This window comes from Cavia porcellus, unplaced genomic scaffold (assembly GCF_034190915.1).
Source record: "Cavia porcellus strain 051 isolate PalLab524CR breed Dunkin Hartley unplaced genomic scaffold, mCavPor4.1 scaffold_31, whole genome shotgun sequence".
NCBI classification, from domain to species: Eukaryota; Metazoa; Chordata; class Mammalia; order Rodentia; family Caviidae; genus Cavia; species Cavia porcellus.
The window spans coordinates 43,739,516-43,757,865 of NW_026947514.1; the positions used below are offsets into that span (position 1 = coordinate 43,739,516).

The 18,350-nt window shown below is 40.5% G+C and overlaps 1 protein-coding gene across 4 annotated transcripts in view; it reads right to left on the reverse strand.

Annotated features, from left to right (window-relative positions):
- Nucleotides 1-683: 683 nt before the first annotated feature.
- Armh4 (armadillo like helical domain containing 4) overlaps nt 684-18,350 on the reverse strand; it is a 133,844-nt gene continuing 116,177 nt past the window's right edge. For 3 of the 4 annotated variants that reach the window (XM_063241531.1, XM_063241530.1, XM_063241527.1), the window contains exons 6-8: nt 6,828-6,859; nt 1,647-1,781; nt 684-1,410 (exon numbers count right to left, since the gene is read on the reverse strand). In XM_063241531.1, coding sequence (XP_063097601.1) covers nt 1,342-1,410; nt 1,647-1,781; nt 6,828-6,859 — 236 coding nt within the window. In that variant the 3' untranslated portion in view covers nt 684-1,341. The remainder of the gene's footprint in view (nt 1,411-1,646; nt 1,782-6,827; nt 6,860-18,350) is intronic. The other variant, XM_063241529.1, reaches the window with a different exon arrangement.

Sequence of the window (18,350 nt, forward strand, 5' to 3'; positions counted from 1 at the left end):
TTTCTCCCTGGGTTTGACTTTGGATAATAACCATTTCCTATTTCTGCTTCAGTTCCATTTCCAGTCAAATGAGAAACAGAAACATACATCCCTCCTCAGCCCGCAGCTATGAGGAACCTCTGTGTGATGCAGCAGCAAAGCCAATAATGAACACCATGAATTCTCCACAGTAACAGTGGTCTCTGGAACATTTATCTACTCCAAAACTCAACTAAACACAAGTCCCAAATGCCCAGATTCAAACAGGATATTTAAATACCCTACTTAGTACCGTGCAGGGAATCACACGCCCAGCTCTCACACAGTCCCTATTCTGGGGTGGGTGCCCTGAGAGTGGTTGGTTTTCCATGAGCTCCACTGTGTGCTACACCCCTGGCCACGGAGCCTGCTTCTACCACAGAACATATTTTGCCCTAATCAGTCCAAAAAACAACCAACAGTGGCTCATTCCTTCCATGGAAAAGACCACAGTTGCAAAAAAGCAACTGACACATTCGTGTAGTGGTCACATAAGCAGAGAGCCGAACAGCAGAGCTAAATGCTCCGGGAGTTCTGCCCACCCTCATTCTCCTCATTTCTCCCTCATTTCTTCCTGCCGGTGGCAGATGGCCCACAGAAAGAATACTTTTTCATGATAAACATGTAAGACACCGTTGACAGACCTGAAGGACATAGTCATAATATTTAGGAAAGCACATATGTTATTAAGCATCAATTTAACATACAATTTCTGGGGCACTTTTCTCCTGACCAAGACTTAGAGTATAACAGACAGTGAAAATAAAAGTAAGAGACTGAAGTATATAGTGAGATACATACAAATCTACAAGGAACAATTCTAATGTGCTGAGAGATCTTGACAAAAACAGATTTCATTCCAGGTAGGTGCTAATTTTAATGCAAATGCAAGATGTACCGTAGCCCACGAGCCTAAATTTCAAGTACGGAGAGCGTGATTATGAGAAGTTACTCTTCATCAAGATTTCTGTTTCAAAGTCAAGCATGCCTTGGTGGCAATAAACATTACACTTAATTCAGATAATTCAAACTGTGGAAAAATTTACTCTACCTAATCCCGCTACTTTTACTGAACAACATGTATACCGTGTGTTTATAAATCACAGCCCATGTGACAGGAAATGCACTACAGCATAACCAAACACTGTGTGTTACATTTAGTTTACAGCATGCCTTTTCTGCTCAGAACAAGAAAAACCTACTATCCAGCAGACACTAGGGCTCATAGCAGCAGTATGGCATGATGCTGTTGTTGTTGTTTTGCCTCAAAATGAAAATAAAATAGTAACATCATTGAACATCCCGATGAAACCACAGTCCAATTCAAAATTCATCTTCAGAGCTGTCAGCTAAGAGCATCACTCGATCTTGCATGCTGTTGAATTCTCTCTGCTAGGAAAAGAAAAGAGAAAAGCATTAAACGCCTTCAACTGCAGAACAGGGCTAAGGAACAGGTCCACTTTAAAGGACACAGTGAAAATCAGACTCGAGGCAGGTTCATCTGAAGCACTGGGCACATCAGTATGTACTGTTTTTGCACCATTAAACTGCGTGTGCCTCATTAAGCTAGTTAGATAAGTGAAGAGTGCTCTGAAACCAACTAGGTTTTGCTCGTATTGGTTCCATACCTTTCTTTTATGTCTTTTGAAGCCATTTCTCCTCCGGCGATTCATAACCTTAATGCTGTAGAGTGCGCCCAAGATAAACAAGGCTCCGGCTATCCCCACTCCTACAGGGACCAGCATTCCAGACATGTAGCCAGCCTGTGTAGACAAGGAAACAGACCATCGTCCTGGGGCCCTCACTTCTGCTAAGCAACGGCAGGTTTTCAGATCTTTCCACCCTCCTGCCTACTTCACTATGAAATATAATGGAACCTAGAATAAAGTTACTGTTCTTAAGAGAAGGTAGCAGAGAGAAGGTGTGATGATTTGGGGCTATTTCACATCAGCTAGATCTAGTGGCCCCTCGGTCACCCACATATGCACATTTGTCAACATCAGCTTGCAATGCCAGCAATAAAATTTGTATTAAAGACAGACAAAATAAGCTTCTGAGGATACCAGGACAATGAAAATGCTCTAAATTGGAAACGGCTGAAGTGTCCTCTGGAACACTGCTCTCTGGAGGTAGAAGGGTCTAACTGTGGTGTGTCTCCCTCTCCACTACAGTAAGACAATGAAGGTGACAGTAAAGATGTGAGTTAGCTGGACACCACAAAGAAGAAGAGGGCCTGCAGAGGAAAGAGAGAGAGGAAGGGGGAGGAAAGGGGAGGGCAGAGGAGGGGAGGGGAGGAGGAGACGTTAAGTGCTGGCACAAACGCAGGAAAGACAAGAACAGGAAGAGTGCTCACAAAATAGACTTGTTTCTAAGAACGGAAAGATCTGCCCCATGGACAGGACCAAAGCAGTACCGGGAGGGAGTTCTGAGTGTCCCCAGACCCTATGAAAGGCTGTGGTAGAAAGAGGCACAGAGATCACTGCCAGCAATATTTGCACCTCTAAAAAAGTCTAAACGTTTCAACCCAAGTGATGGTTTCACCATCCCCAAGGGTCACTATGGATACCTCAATCCTAAATCAGCAGTTTGAGCCCCAAATGTTCCTGGGTTAGGAAAGTAGCTCAGGACCCAGGGAGGGTCAGCCATTATACTGAGAACAATCCCTGATGGCCCCTAAGACCTGTATGGCACAAGGCGCTGTACCAACCCAGGACCCTTCACAGGCTTACCTCTCCAGAAGCCCATCCAGACAAAATACATAACTAATAAACCCTTAAGGGCTGAAATACACACTTTAGATAAGCATTATTTGAAGGAGGAATGAGTCCACTCATTCATTTGCCTTAAATTTCTAATGTAGCTCAAACTATCTCCAGTATCTTTCAGAATAAGCCAAAAGCAGAGAGAGATAATGAAACTGTCCTAAAGGGCTGACAGCTGCACCCTGGGACATCTTCCCAACATTTCTAGAGTGAATGGAGGGTGAGATGTGACCTTATGAGATGGCATCCTCCTCTCACGCGCAGCCTGCTCCTCCCTCATTCTGCCTTCCCAAGTCCTAAGTGAGGCCAAACATGGAAATGTCCCCATTAATTTGGGAACAATGGCATTTCTTGTCAGCACATGAAGTACTTTTTTCCTGAGAAACAAAGCTCAATCATTTTTCAACACATTAATATGCTTTGCAGAAGCCCTAACTTTTTCTAAAATTCTTCCAGCTCTGCTTAAGGCTTATGAAAAACTGTAATTTTCCATGTAGCAAAACACTAGGGAATAAAACATTTTTGATGCTCTCACAAGAAAATACAGATTTTTAAACATCGGCATTCCCAGCCAGGCATGGTGGCACATGCCTCTAATCCCCACACTCAGGAGGCTGAGCCAGGTGGGACATTGTGAGCTTGAGTCTGGGTTGCAAAGTGAGCTCAAGGCTGGCCTAAGCATCATAGCAAGACCTGTCTCAAAAAGACAGCATTCTCCATACATGGAAGAACAAGTGTGCATCCAGAAACCTAGCTGGTGGCCAATGTTAAAACCAATCAATGAGCTTTCCAGAAGAACACTCTCAGTGGATAATGTTCTGCCTTCCTCCAGATCAACCTGGCCAGGCTCTGCACACATCGGCATCCTTGTACACCTGCTCCTACACAGACCCCAGCCCAGGAAGCCAGGGCGGGCGCTGAGAATCCATACCCCAGTGAGCACGGTGCTGCCTCTGGCTGGCACACACTGAACTGCTGCTATAAAGCACAACCCATAGCATTTGTTTGCTAGATGCCTTCCAGATGGAACAGGACGCACTGGGTGACAAGACAATAGGGTAGGTCTTTGTCACACAATTTAAAGTCACTGTTTTTTCCATTTCGAGAAGCAATTTCGATACTGGAAAACTGCATCACTGGCTAGCCAAGGTAAGGTCTGCCTCATAAGCCTCCCCCACTACTTGGGGTTATTGCAGGTCACTGCCCCTCAGTGCCATTTCCTTTACTCTGTTGCTCTAAAGCTTCTGGTCCTAGGTTGGGTAGAGATCACTATCTTGCATGTAGCTTAACACAGCCAGGTAGTAAATTTTAGCAAGGTGAAACGTTAGCAGTACCTGCAAATGTGAAGACACAGCCTTTAAGAGGGAAACAGAGCATTCATGCTCCCCTTGCCCATCCCCTATAAAAATAACAAAGGGTCTCAATGTGTAATTTATGTTGTTTTGTTCTGTGTGTGGTACTAGAAATTGCACATGGGGCCTTTGTACTGAGCTACATACCTAGCCCTTTTTTACTTCAAGATATAAACTGAGGTAGGATCTTATTAAGTCACTAAATTGTACAAGCTGGGCTCCAGCTTGTGATCGTCCTGCCTTAGCCTCCCAGAGTGCTGGGATCACAGGCATACACTGCCATGCCTGGTTTTTACAGTAGATTTAGGAAGGGAAGAGCATTATTAGCCTGCCCTTCCTCCTGTCTACTTCTGGTTACAATATGGACACAGTTTAGTCGTAGCTGCCATCCAGGACCACAACATGACCTTGAGACTGAAGGTCATAAGCAGTTTGAGCCCAGTTATTATGTCATTCTCCTTTAGTCCTTTACTCTTATCTCCAGATTAGTCAAGCTGTGGTCTAAGCCACTGTCACCAGAAAGTGTCTATCCTTCAGAGCTAACCTTAATTCTAACTAGTATGGGATGACTCAAGAACAACAAAGGGATAATTGAAAACTTTCTGGGTAATTAATTCATTGAAACCCAATAGAGTGGTGCCTCAGTTCACGAACTTAATCCTCTCTATGATTCTGGAGGGAATTCCACCACCCTGGTAGCTGCAACTATAACCACAGAAAGAATTAAGCTCATGAGCCAAGGTACCACCATCCTGGGATAATTTTAGTGAAGCTAAACTGAAAGGCCTGCCTTGGCTGAAGAGGCCAGTTTAATATGTAGTTGGGTTTCCATTTCTAACAGGTTCTCTGGCTTTCATCAGAGAGACAACTGCTACACTTTCAAATAGTTTCTAACGATGATGCCTAACAAGATTCTTGCAGAAAGGGGCTGGGGGTTTAGCTCAGCGGCATAAGAGCCTGCCTTGTAAGCAAGTAGTCGTGAGTTCAATCTCTGGTACCGATAAAAAGAAAAAAGACAAAAAAAAAAGATTCTTGCAGAAAACAGGTAGGAAGGGCATGAGGAAAAAGGGAGACAGATACATGCTCTGTCTGAAATGTAAACACATCAGCGTGAGCATACACTATTTCAAGCATGAAAGAGGGAGGTTGTGGAAAGATCTGAATGAATTCCACCAAGAAGGAATCAGAAAAAGAGGTAGATGTTAAGTAAAAGGACTGCTTTGGAGCTCAATTTAATTCTTCTTCCAATTTATTTTTTAAATTAAGGCATACCAAAAAAATCCCAAAGAAACTGAAAAAAGTACTAGAGACACTTCAAAACAAGCCAGAAAATTAGGAGTCATGTGTAAAATTATTTCTCTTAATAAAAAGAAGCAGTGGCAAGGTATCAGACTTATGAATGGGAGCTTCACAGGTACAGATGATATGAACCCTTCTAAAGCTAAGCAGATTTTAAAGAGAATGGTGCAAGTGTGCAGGTAATAAACTCTGCAGTAGCAAACTCCAAAGCGGCTCTATGCCAGAATTTACTTCTTAAACCCACTGTTTGTCCTTTTCGGTACCTCAGAAGGATATTTTTCTGCAGAAACTATTGGGTTCCTAGATTACCTTGCTTTCCCCTGACCAATAACAAACACTCCCCATGTAAATTTTCATCTGATTCTAAATTTACAAGTTTTCTTCACCTACATTCTTCTCAGTCTATCTAATCAAGCCTCCTTTGTACACTAGCTCCATTACAAATGCCAGGACCCTCTCCACCCCCTTGGACAGCTGTCACATTTTCAGTACCACTTCCGATGTATATGGACACAAATATCTCATCCTCAAAACCTACATATATGCCAGATTTTAGGGAAAAGCAGAAAAATAAAAGTGAAGATGAAGTTATATAATTTTAATTGTAACTGAATATTTCCTTTTAGTCTTTACCATTACACTGTAACTAAATAGAAATAATTCAAATATGGAAAAATATCTATTCCAAATAATAAAAAATATATGGAAGAGCATAAATGACTGGAAAATTGGAGGTCACTCAACACCTGATCATTAAAAACGTCTCAAATCTGAACTTGGTTATGATAATGGAATCTGACAGGCTAACCCAAGGAATTCTAAACTCCATCAGTATTTTTATGAATAATTCCAGTTTAAAATGATGAACTAACCAAATGTGAAAAGTTGCAAAGGGTTTAAAGTCAAATGAAAATGAAAATATGAACCTGGAAGGAAGTTAATATTGTCAATCACTATGTAGGCAGAATTAATACAACAGAGAAAAATATTTTTCCACAACTGGTCGTTCAAACAGGTCAGCTCATCAACACTTATGATAAGCCATGTACCACTTTCTTATCTCACATTGGCACAAGAAATGCCAGGCAGAACTGCATAGCACTGTGAAATTCCCTAAAAGAAAGTCCACCTCAGAATCTTAAGGTTATTATTCAGTGGAGCACACCAAGTGAGGTAAATTTTTTCACCTTTGTAAGTATGAATGGTGCTCCAAAGAATCAGGTATTCCACAGGAAGGAAATTAAAGGGGAAATCTTTTGCAACGGGCACTTGGAAAGGGCCTATATATTTGCACAAAGCAGCAGAATCAGAATAATGAAGTTTCACTGCTTTGAACATCTTCTCCCAAAGGTATATGCCCTGGAGGATAACTCCAGAGGAAGAAGACTTTTCTTACCTTGTCTTTGAGTTTTTCCATCCAGCTTCTCACTAGAAAAATAAGAGAAAAAATACATAAATAGCCATTTTCACTTGCATTTCATAGAATTAACTTGATACACCGAAAATGTCAACAGTAATAATGTAATGACAGCAATGGTCTTGCTTTTATTCCCACTTGTTCAGAAATGCAACAGAAAGTGCAAACCTTTTTCATATCCTTATTAGAAGAACCATTTCTGTTTGTTACGTGTTTTTTAAAATTTATTATTAAATGCTTTGGGGGGAGATCTGAGAAAACACACAGGAAATCACTTTGAAAGTATCTTGTTCATTTTCCCTCTGACATTTTTCCTCAGCCTTCTCAGAAAGCAAGCCACACTTTCATCATGGGGCAGAGCGGAGAAGGAGGGCGGGAAGGCAGTGAGCAGGGAAGGGCAGGCCAGCCCCAGCTCCAAAGAGACACATCCGCAGCTGCATCGGAATATGGAAGAATTTGACCAAAGGCAAGAGCAAAAAGTATTTCTAAAATAAGTAAGTATATATGTGTGTGTGTGTATATCTTGCAAATTGTACTACTCTGACAACATAACCATTATGAATAATAAAAATAAAAATCTAGCAACACTTATAAAAGCCGGAAAGGATCAGTAACTATAACATCTATGTTATCATGATGACAATCATTTGGAAATATAGACATCAAGAGTTAGAAGAAAGCATTAATCAGAATAAAAACACACATTAGCCACTTGAAGGATGGTTTGAGGTTGGTGGTGAGCATTTTATGTTTCATGTTATAACAGCATCTCAGCACTGAATAGAGCCTTTTTCCCCCCAGTCTGTGGATTGAACTCAGGGCCTCTACCACTGAGATAAAGCCTTTATTTTTTTTTTTCATTTCATTTTTTTGAGACAAAGTTTGCTAAATTTCCCAGGTTGCCTCAAACCTGGGAGTCTTCCTGCCTTAGGCTCTGCAGTGGCTGGGATGACAGCTACATACCAACATGACCGGCTAAAGATTTATTTTTTTAAACCTCCAAAAAGGAGAGAAAAAACAAATACATCCTCATTTTACCTTTATTGTCAAATAAAAGGAATCAGTTTATTTAAAAAAAAAAACAACCTTTAAGATTTGTTTAAGCTGTCTTTTCTGGGAGCTTCAACCAGTAAGAAGGAAGAGAGGAGCGCAGCAAGGTTTCCTACGCGCCCAGCAGTAAATGCGCGAGGTTCTGGTGGCCGAGAAGCGTCACAGTGCTGCTGCCACGGTACAAAGCAGCCATGGGCAGAGCATAAACCGGCTGCGCTCCAGGAAACTTCATCTGTAAACACTGAAATGTGGATTTCATGTCATTTTCATATGTCATAGATATTTTCCTCTTGGCTTCTTTTTTCAACTGTACTGAAATACAAAAATAAAACCCATTCTTTGTTTACTTGCCATTAAAAAATAGATAATAGGTCCCTGGAATGAACATATTTTATTCAAGAAGTCGTCGCCTCCGACTTCTAACTCCAGTATAATGCATCTGACATATTGACAATGGTACGTGCACACATAGCTTTACTCTTTGCCAAGCACATCATGCCTTCCATCACTTGACCAGAAAACTGACAACCGCAACAGTCAGGTAAGATTATGCATAGGGCAAGATGGAGAAACTACATTCAGAGAAGCTCAGATCTTCCCAGGGTTAGGCAGTGAAAAGTCCCCAAAATTCAAGCCCGATTCAACAACCCAAAAATCTACCACCTATTTCTCTTGATGACACCACCATGCTTCCGCTCCCTCAGGCTGAAGAGGTGGAGACAATTTTGGCTCCAATCTCCACATAAAGACCTCATCAAGGACTCCCAGCTTTGCTCTTCCCTTATAGCTTCCTCCGTCACAACTGGGATTTAGGGAGGGGCAGTGGCGATCCATCAGGATGCGATCAGGGTCAAGGGAAGGTGGGAAGAAACAAGTCCAGGAACTGGGGGGGAGGCCACAGTTATGGGGTCTAGAAGTGAAGCCCACAACTCACTAGACGATGAGCTCTGGACCCTCAGCCTCCTCTTGTAGAGAGGAACAGAGAGGGCAATTACTGAAAATATTAGAAGTAACGTATGCAAAGCTTTCAGACAGTAATGACAGAAAGGCTAGAAAACAAAACATGAATTCTAAGAAGAAAAGCAAGTGAAAAAGAGTACTGTGTGCATATGTCCAAACATGTCCAAGACATAGATTGAAATTCAAGCAAGAAGATATTTTCAACTGACTGAGTAGATATTTATTATGCACACTGTGTTTGATCAGGGATTGTACCTACAATCATGGGACCAAATCCCAGTGAGAAGGTGAAGAGCAGGTGACAAGCAGAAATGCTGGACAGAGAGAGTAAGGGACATAGCCAAAAGCCAATTCCTGGGTAAAACTCCAGTCTTCAGTCTGACATCTAGTGTGAGGGTGCAGAGGGGGCTGGGCATGCACAGAGCAGAGTGGAAGAGGCCCAGGCATGCGACACAAGTGTGTGCTGTGGTGCAGGTGGCGAGGTGGGATGCTGGCTACTTCGCAGCTGCCAGGGAAAGGGTGACTCAGAGAGAGGAAATAGCAGCCCAAAGCAGGGTGTGGGGCACCTACAGGCTTCTGCACCTTAGGAGAACCACAGCCAAGAGGTTTAACTTAGGCCTCATTAAGCCAGACCTCACTGGGAAGCGGCCCATCTCCTAGGTTTTTGAGTTCTGAGTCTGGCCGTGGTGATTTTCTAACAAAGTAACACTCTATTAGAAAAGGGAAAGCATGTCACACAGCTGCTCCCACGGCACAGGGGGCTTGAAAGAGCGTGTTCCATGGACCTAGGTTTGTAACTTCCAGAAGGGAAAAGAAAGTTTGGCAAAACCTAGAAAAGAAAGCCAGTGAGAGGTGTTAAACATGAACAGGGAGCAAGGACTCTGGCAGTCACGTGTCTAAAAAGGTAAAGACACGCTTTCCTTAGAACACGTGGCTTGTGTTTCCCCAGCTAAGCACTCGAGACCCCAAGACTGCCAAGAGCCAGCCCCTGAGCCCCTGGGGCTTCTCAGGCACTTGCCAGGCTCCTTAGTCTCGTATTGGATGCTTAGGTGCTTCAGAAGTATTTCTCCACCTTTACATCATTTATACTTTTAAGTGAGTTCACAGTTTTTGTGTAAGCAGGATGACACTCCTTTATAAAGGTTCTATAAACTGTTTCCAATAAAGCATTCAAGGCAGAATAAAAATAAATTTTACATGGGGATCATTTTAAGAATTTATAAACATAAATGATAAAGGAATCTCAAAGCAATAGGAAAGAAAATAAGAAAGACTTTAATAAAAATAAAAGATAGAAAAAAGGCATATGAGGGAGGAGCAAAGATGGAGGATAGAAAACAACTGGCTACAGAGGCTCCCTGAGATAGTCAACTTAGAATTCAACATAACACAGAGTGGGGAGCCCCAAACAGAGGGAGATGAATTCTCTCGTCCTAAGAAGAAATTAAGGTGAGAAGAACCAACCAAACATTCAGTCCTGGTGCTATTATTGGAACAGCTAAAGGTTCAATGTTCCCACCGCAGCAGGCGACTTGCCGACCATCAGAGGTCCCGCCGCTTCGACTCACTGGAGGTGCAGTTACATTGAGTTTGGGGTCAGCGAGCTGAATGGGGAGCTGAGTTGGCAGGGAGCCTGCATCGACCTGTGGTGAGTGACAGGAGTGGAGCCATTCCACAGAAAGGGGGGCTCCGGTGGAGGACATTCTGGGACCGGGCAGCACTGGCAAGTACAAGGGGAAGCAGCGACTTCAGTCAGTTGTTCCCTTCCCAAACGGGACTGGTGGAACTAGGCCTGGGTCACATGACCTGGCTGGGACCTAATAGTTATCCGAAATCAAGTCCCTACAGCGGTGGAACACACTAACCCCACTAACCCAGTGAAGCCTCAGAAGTTTGACTAACCCAGAGAGGAGTGGCACAAAGTAATACAGTTCAGGCCACAGCAGCTTGACTGATCTGGAGAGGAGGCTGCGGCAAAGTAATACAGTTCAGGCCATAGCAGCCTGACTGATCTGGAGGGGAAGGGCCAGCATACACTCTCCTTGTCTGTAACTCACTAGTACACAGCAGTGGGAAGGGCCATCTTGCCAGTGTGCTTCAAAAGAATTGTAACCAACACAAAAAGAAATCGGGGCCTCCTGGAAGAAGCAAAAAATATGGGAAGAGGAAGCAACAACAAAAAGTCCCCAGGTCCCAACCCTGAGAACATTGATCCAGGACAGGTAAATACAAAGGAGAATGAGAACAGCAAACATGCACTATCAGACACGACACCAGTGGACATAAAGAGATATATTCAGGACCTCATAGACAAGTTCAAAAGTGAAATATTTAGCCAAGTAAAACAAGATACAAGAACATTAATAAAAGAGATACTAAGCACCTCTCAAGCAGACACAGACGGAAGAAGGAAGGAACTCAAACAAAGAAGAGAACCATTTGATAAAGAATATAAAAAAATATAGAACACATGAAGCAGATTCAAAGGGATCACCAGGAAATTAAAAACTCTATGGAAAGATGGCAAATCAGCTTGAAAGAAACTAAGGATAGATTATCCAGACTGGAGGACAATTTTGCAATGTGGTATTATGAAAGGGAAAACTTTTTAAAAATAACAAGGAAATAAGCAGTAACAATACAAAGGCTAGAAGATGACAAGAGGATCTATAACTTGAGAATAAAGAATGTGAATGAAGAAGCAGGGGTACAAACAAAGGAACTACAAAGGTTATTCACAGAAATAATTAAGGAAAACTCCCCAAACATAGGAAAAGGAAATGGTATTCTGATATATGAGCATACAGAACTCCAGCCACCTACAACCAAAACAGAGCTACGCCCAGGCATATAATAATCAAGATCTCAGAATTTCAATATAAGGAAAGAAAAAGCTGTTAGAGGCAAGAAATAGATAACCTATAAAGGAAGGCCCATCAGAATAACAGCAGACTTCTTGACACCAACCATCAAGTCAAAAAGAGCCTGGAGTGAAATATTCCAAGTCCTGAAAGAAAATAACCTCCATGCCAGATTGATATACATTGCCAAACTGTCTCTAGAAATTAATGGAGAAACAAGATGCTTCCAAGACAAAGAGGAACTTGGGAAATTTGCAACAACCAATCCAACTCTACAGAGAATTTTGCAGGGCATTCTAGAGAGAGAGAAAAGTACTAGGATTCCAGGAACAGTGGCAGAGAGGCCTCAAAGAATGGAGCAGAAAACAGAATGAAGAAGATAAACAGACAACTGATGGCAAAAAAAAGAAAACAACAGAAATGAGGCAGACAAGATTTTATTCAGATTTTATTCAAAACTGATATGACTGAGTCTGAGAGTATAGGCAACTACAATGAAGATGACAAGACTCTACGATACACATTCTGGTTTGATAACTGCCTGCTTTTGAAGTTCTATAATATATACAAAGTTGTGTTATTATTACTATTACATACTGATATATTCAATTATACTATGTCTGATGATATAGCCAGTTCTATCGGAGATAACAAGAGACAACACAGGAACCATGGTAGAACTCTTTGTACAATGGTCTTATATGTTTTCGTTTCATGTGTTTATAGGAATATGTTTTGTTTTGTCTTGCTTTGTTTTGTTTCTTCCTGTAATATAGAAGGGATAGAAATACATGTTAAGATTCATGTATGTATAAAATCTATAAACAGTTTATGAGAACTAATCTTATGACACATGATGAAATGAACAGATATTTAAAAAAAAAAGAGAGACACTAAAATACCAGTGCTGATCCTGGAGTGTCATAATGTGAAACCCAGCAATAGTAGTATTCTTTGTTCAGAGTGATAGTAGCCTGCTTGGGTTTATCCAATCTCAACATAATTGAAGATATGGATAACTGCATGTATGGAGTGTATAGGATTGACAACCATGTTACTAAGCTTTTGTTGGACAGTTGAATGGAACTGTTTTCAGTGTCGCTGTTTGAATTCCTACTGTATATGTTCCATTTTTGTATCTTGAATAATTATTTGTAAAATGACAATATATAAACATCAACTAGTGATTTCTTACTGTTTATTTTTTTCTCTGAATGTATGTATTATTTCTACCTATTTTCTGTTTTGTTTAGTCTTTCTTTAAACAAAATTTTTAAAAATTTTAAAAAGATAATTATTTCTAAGGAAGAAACACCAATAAATGCATTTTTTTAAAATAGAGAAACACAAGGGTAAAAGCATGAAGTGGTACTGCTTTTCAGAGGTGCAAGATAAAAAAAAGATCCACAATCAGTATAAAAAGCATTTAAAATCTTTAAATATTCTATACAATTGATCATGGATTTGTACAAAAATTTTATACAAATTATACTCATCACATCGTTTATAACAAGAAAATGTAAGTAATATCAGTATTCAATGGTAAGAGAACTGATCTAAAAACTCAAAAGGAAAAAACTTGAGGCTATGTCTACCAACTGTAGTACTACCTGAAACTAAAATTATTTTTAAAAGAATACTTAATTATGAGCCCAAATTTATACAGATAAAAATACTATGGTGGGGGCCAGGGATTTAGCTCAGTGGCACAAGCACCTGTTGGGATTTATAAATGGATTTGGTAAACTTACAGAATACAGAATCAATTAGAAAATTCAGTATTGTTATAATATGTTAACAACAAACTATCTGAAAAGAAAATCAGAAAACAATCTCATCTATAATAACTATTTAAAAATAAATAACATACTTAAGAATAAACTTAACCAAGGAGATGAAAGGCCTGTAACACTCAAAAAAATTGATACCTGTGCTTATAGAATAGATGAATTTTAATACTGTTAAAATGTCCATATATCCTAAAGCAATCTATAGATTCACTGTAATTCCTACAAAATTCCAATGACATTTTCCATATATATAGAAAAAAAATCCTAAAATTTACATAGAACCATAAAAGTCCCTGAACATCTATAGCAATCTTGTAGGTATCACACTATCTGACTTTAAAATACATTACAAAGCTACAATAATCAAAAGAACAGGTCACACAAGCTCAAAGCACAATGTTTCTCTTACATAAGAAATCCAAAATATAAACAAAGAGCAAAATAAAAGATAGGTAATAAGAAGTAAAGAGATCATTTTCAAATGGGAAGGGGACCAAGAGTTGGAAAGAACAAGGAGGCAGGGAAAGGGGAAGGGATGGAAAGAAGATATAAAATGTGTTACGTTTGTGTATCAACTCCCCACAGTAAATGTAATCACTATGTACCACAAATGTGTACTAACAAGAGCACTGTCTGGCATAAAAGCAGACACATAGACAAATGGGACAAAATTGAGAGCCCAGAAACAAATTCATGCATTTATGGCTAATGGATTTTTAACAAGGGCGCCAAGAACACACAATGTGAGAAGGATAGCCCCTTCAGTGAATGGTGGACTAGGGGATAGCCACAGGCAGAAGCAAACAAAAATCAACTCAACATACATTAAAGGCTCAAGAACTTAAATTGCAAAGCTACTAGAAGAAAATACAGGGAGAAAGTTTTGTGACTTTCGTCTGGGCAATGATTTTTTAAATATGATTCCAAATATAGAAGGAAAAATAGACAAACGCAATTACAGCAGGATAATACAATTTTATTATCTTGCATTTATGGAGGTCAGAAATCCAAACAGGCTGAAGTCACAGGGCCAACAGGGTGTCTGAGGAGGACACCACCTTGCTTTTTCCTGCTTCTAGAAGATACCTGCATTCCTTGGCATACAGCTCCTTTCCATCTTCAAAACCAGCAGCATTACATCTCAAAATCAGTCCCCATTTTCTCTCCCTGCTGGCCTATTTTCTTCTGTCTCTGACTCTCCTACTTCCCTCTAATAAGGAGCACTGTGATAATCTCCTCACCTCTAAATTCTTCACTCAATCACATCTGCTAAGTCTCCTTTGTCCTATAAGGCAATGATGCCATCACAGGATCCAAGGGGAGCTATTATTCTGCCCAACCCATGATTTTCCCAGTCCTCCTCATCCCTAAAATGTGTTCCACATAGCTTCTCAGAGAACCTCAGCATCAAGAGTTCCAAGCCAATCACTCCCATCCCGTTTCCTGCCTTTCCACCTGCTCCAATCCTCCACCTCATTTCTTTTCAGACTTCCTGGGATCACATCCTAAATAAACTGCTTGCACCCAAATCCTATCTAGGAAGAACTCACACTAAGGAAATGGTCACATTCTGCTGCCTATGTGGCTGGTCCTGTGCCATGCCAGGCTTACTCATTTTGCACATTAGAACAAATTACTGAAGTAAACAGAAGGAGGTATGGAAGGCAGACAAGCTGGCCAAGCTCAGTTAGTAGGCATCTGCTTATATGTAAGTTAACTCTAACAGAAGAATTTCAGGCTACACAGATTTATAAAACATACCCCTTCCATACAGTATTGTGCAGGATGTATTTTAGAGCTAGACTAATTTAGCTCAGATTCAATTTTGAAAGGATTATAATCACATTAATCATATTAACATCACTTGCATCTATCAATAATGTAAGAAACTTGATGTTTATCTTAATGGAAAGAGAAAATATGCTTTGCTTAAGTAAAAACAGAGTTATTTGTTCACAGCACATATAACTAAATTTCAATTAAAGTATCTCCTCAGTGTCAAGAAATAAACAAAAGTTAGGTTTTTCTTCCTTTCTGTTTAACCATAAGTACCTTTTCTAACCCAAAAAACAAACACAGCTTTTTTCCAACTTACATAACACACTTAATAATAAAACAACAAATTTAAATTAGTATATGCATCCTCTTTAAAGAAAGTCACACAGAAACTATCTGTAATCATTTGCTCTCCAAATAATCACAGAACAGCAAGATTCCAATGAATAGAATGACCTATTTCTTTGCATAAGGCTAAGTGAGCAGTAATCGTGCATCCAAGAAGCAATTAATTCTGAAAGCTCTGAACTGATATTTACAGAGAAGAAGCCAGAGACCCTTGTTTCTCCTTTCAAGCGATATTAAGAATGTATTTAATGAGCTCATGCTCAGGCATGACATTAAATACGTACTGGGAAGATACAAACAGAGCATCTTGCAATCAGTTGTACATCATTCAATGTCATCTAGCAATGCACCTGGCCCTGAAAAACCATAAACCACATGGTTACAACTCCTGTGATGAGAAGACTGTCATAAACTCCAACCATGTGGTATCCCTCAGAATATCTTTCTTTCTCTCCCCAAAAGAGAAGCATACTATATATCACTGCATTCCTTTATGTACCACATAACAAAACACTCTGCTGATTCCCCTCCACAGAAGCAGGGCTTAAACAAAAACAAATTTCCCAGCTTTGAGCAATGCCCCATGAAACAGTGCACCCATAGCATTAACTACTTGTTCTGTTACGTCCTGTAAACAGGGCTTGTGCCCTTTTGCTTATCAGAATCAATAAGACTTCATCTTCTTTCAAGGCTGAGGTACTAATTGTTTTGTCTTGTGTCTGTACCTTTGCGTTACCCCCACCTGCCCCATTTCTAAGGACCACCCCTCAGCCCAATGTATAAAACTAGAGCCTTTCCTTTGCTCTGGACATTGGGTCAAGCTCAGCCAATGTGCCCTAAAACCCAGTAAACCCTCCTGATTCCCCAATGGCCTCTCTGATCGCTTGGATTCTGCAACACCAACACTGACTGGGGGAGATTGCAAGCTCTTGGTTAGAATGTCCCTAAAGATCAGTTGAGCATATCACACTCGCCCTCAGGGATCTGAAATTCTTATTCTTGTGAGCACTCTCCTCACATTTGCACAACCTGATTTTCCATTCACTGGTGAAAAATAAAATACTTTGATCTTTTTGGGGAGTGGGGACTTTCTGAGACAGGGTGCAGTTCAGGCCAGCCTTGAACTCACAGCAATCCTCCTGTCTCAACTTCTCAAGTGCTGGAATTACAAGTGTGTGCCACCACACTTGGCTTTATTTTTTTTTATTTAAAAAAATAAAACCAAACAAAGTGCAACAGAATAGAGTCAATCAAAATAAAACCATGAAAGAACTTCAAAACAACACAATAAGAAATCAACAATGGCTATCATAATGCTTCTTGTTATCCTCTAAATAGTTGTTTAGACTACTGGCTTTAGGCCTGCAAAGTCAATTAAATAATGTAAGTGTTAAGTTGTTTCTCTTCATCAGTTGCCATCATCTCAGCCTGTGTTCCTTCAAATTAGCCAGCTGTTGGGGTGGGGAGAAATCTCTTCTCTTCTGGCCCACATGCCAGCTGGCTCACAGGGTATGGGGCATGGCTTCCTGCTTCTCCCCTGGCCAGCACAACTTCCTTCTGCAGGCTCACGGTAGAGGCAGGGAGAGGGGTTGGGTAACCAGTTATCCCTTGACCTGCATATCTGCTCCAGCTTTGTTTTTTAACTGGCACAATTTTACACATTTGTGGGAGTACAGTGTAATAATCTGATATATGCACATAATGCATGATGATGGTCAAATTAAGGTAATTAGCATTTCCCTCTCTTCAATTATTCTAAATTTCTTTGTGTAAGAAACACTTATACATTCCTCCAATTTTCTATAAAACATATAAAAAATTCATAACAATTGTTATATTGCATATATTTTAGATATTTTAATGTATAACTGTAATAGCTCTAGCATCCTGAAAACATTCTGATTCCATCCTCCACCGTTCCTCTACCTCCCCTCTCATCACTCTCCCTGGTCTCAGATCCCCACCATTCCAGTTTCTACTTCTACAACATCAACTGTTTCAAGTTCCACATGTGAAGGAAAACATGCAATATTTGTTTTTCTGTGCCCAGTTTATTTCACTTAATGATCCTTAGGTCTACTCATGTGGCCACAAACAAGGTTTCCTTCTATGTCTGAACAATACTCTGTTGTATATATGTTCCACCTTTTCTTTATCTATATATCCATCCATAGACACCTTGGGCAATTCCACAACTTGGCTAGTGAAAATGCTGCTGCAATAAACAAAGGAGTCCAGGTGCTTCTTGGATATGGTGATTTCATTTCCTTAGGATGTACTCAGCAAATATGATGGCTGGAAGACATGCTTTATTTTTAATAGAAAGTGCACCACGTGCTGAAGTTTGGTATTCTCACTCTGCCAGTGCAAAGCCAAGTTTCTACTAGGTGGGAACAAGATCCACCAACCTAGACCGCCTCATCCTGAGACGCAAATGAGACTTTAGCTACTAAAGTGCATCAGACATGCACACACTCCCTCCTCATGTGTCAAGTGAGAGACCACTTCTGTTTCAAAACTGGGCCCCTAGTCACCCCTTTTCTTGATAAGAATTTCCACTGATGGAAGCCATGCTAAGACATGGTCACCCAGTGAGCTCGTGCTGCTGATGGCTTTTAACTGGAGTTTCTGACACAGTTCTACTTCATCACACAAAGCTCCACTTTTCTTGGGGAGGGGGGTTTGACACAGCCAACAGCTATAATCAATTCTAAATT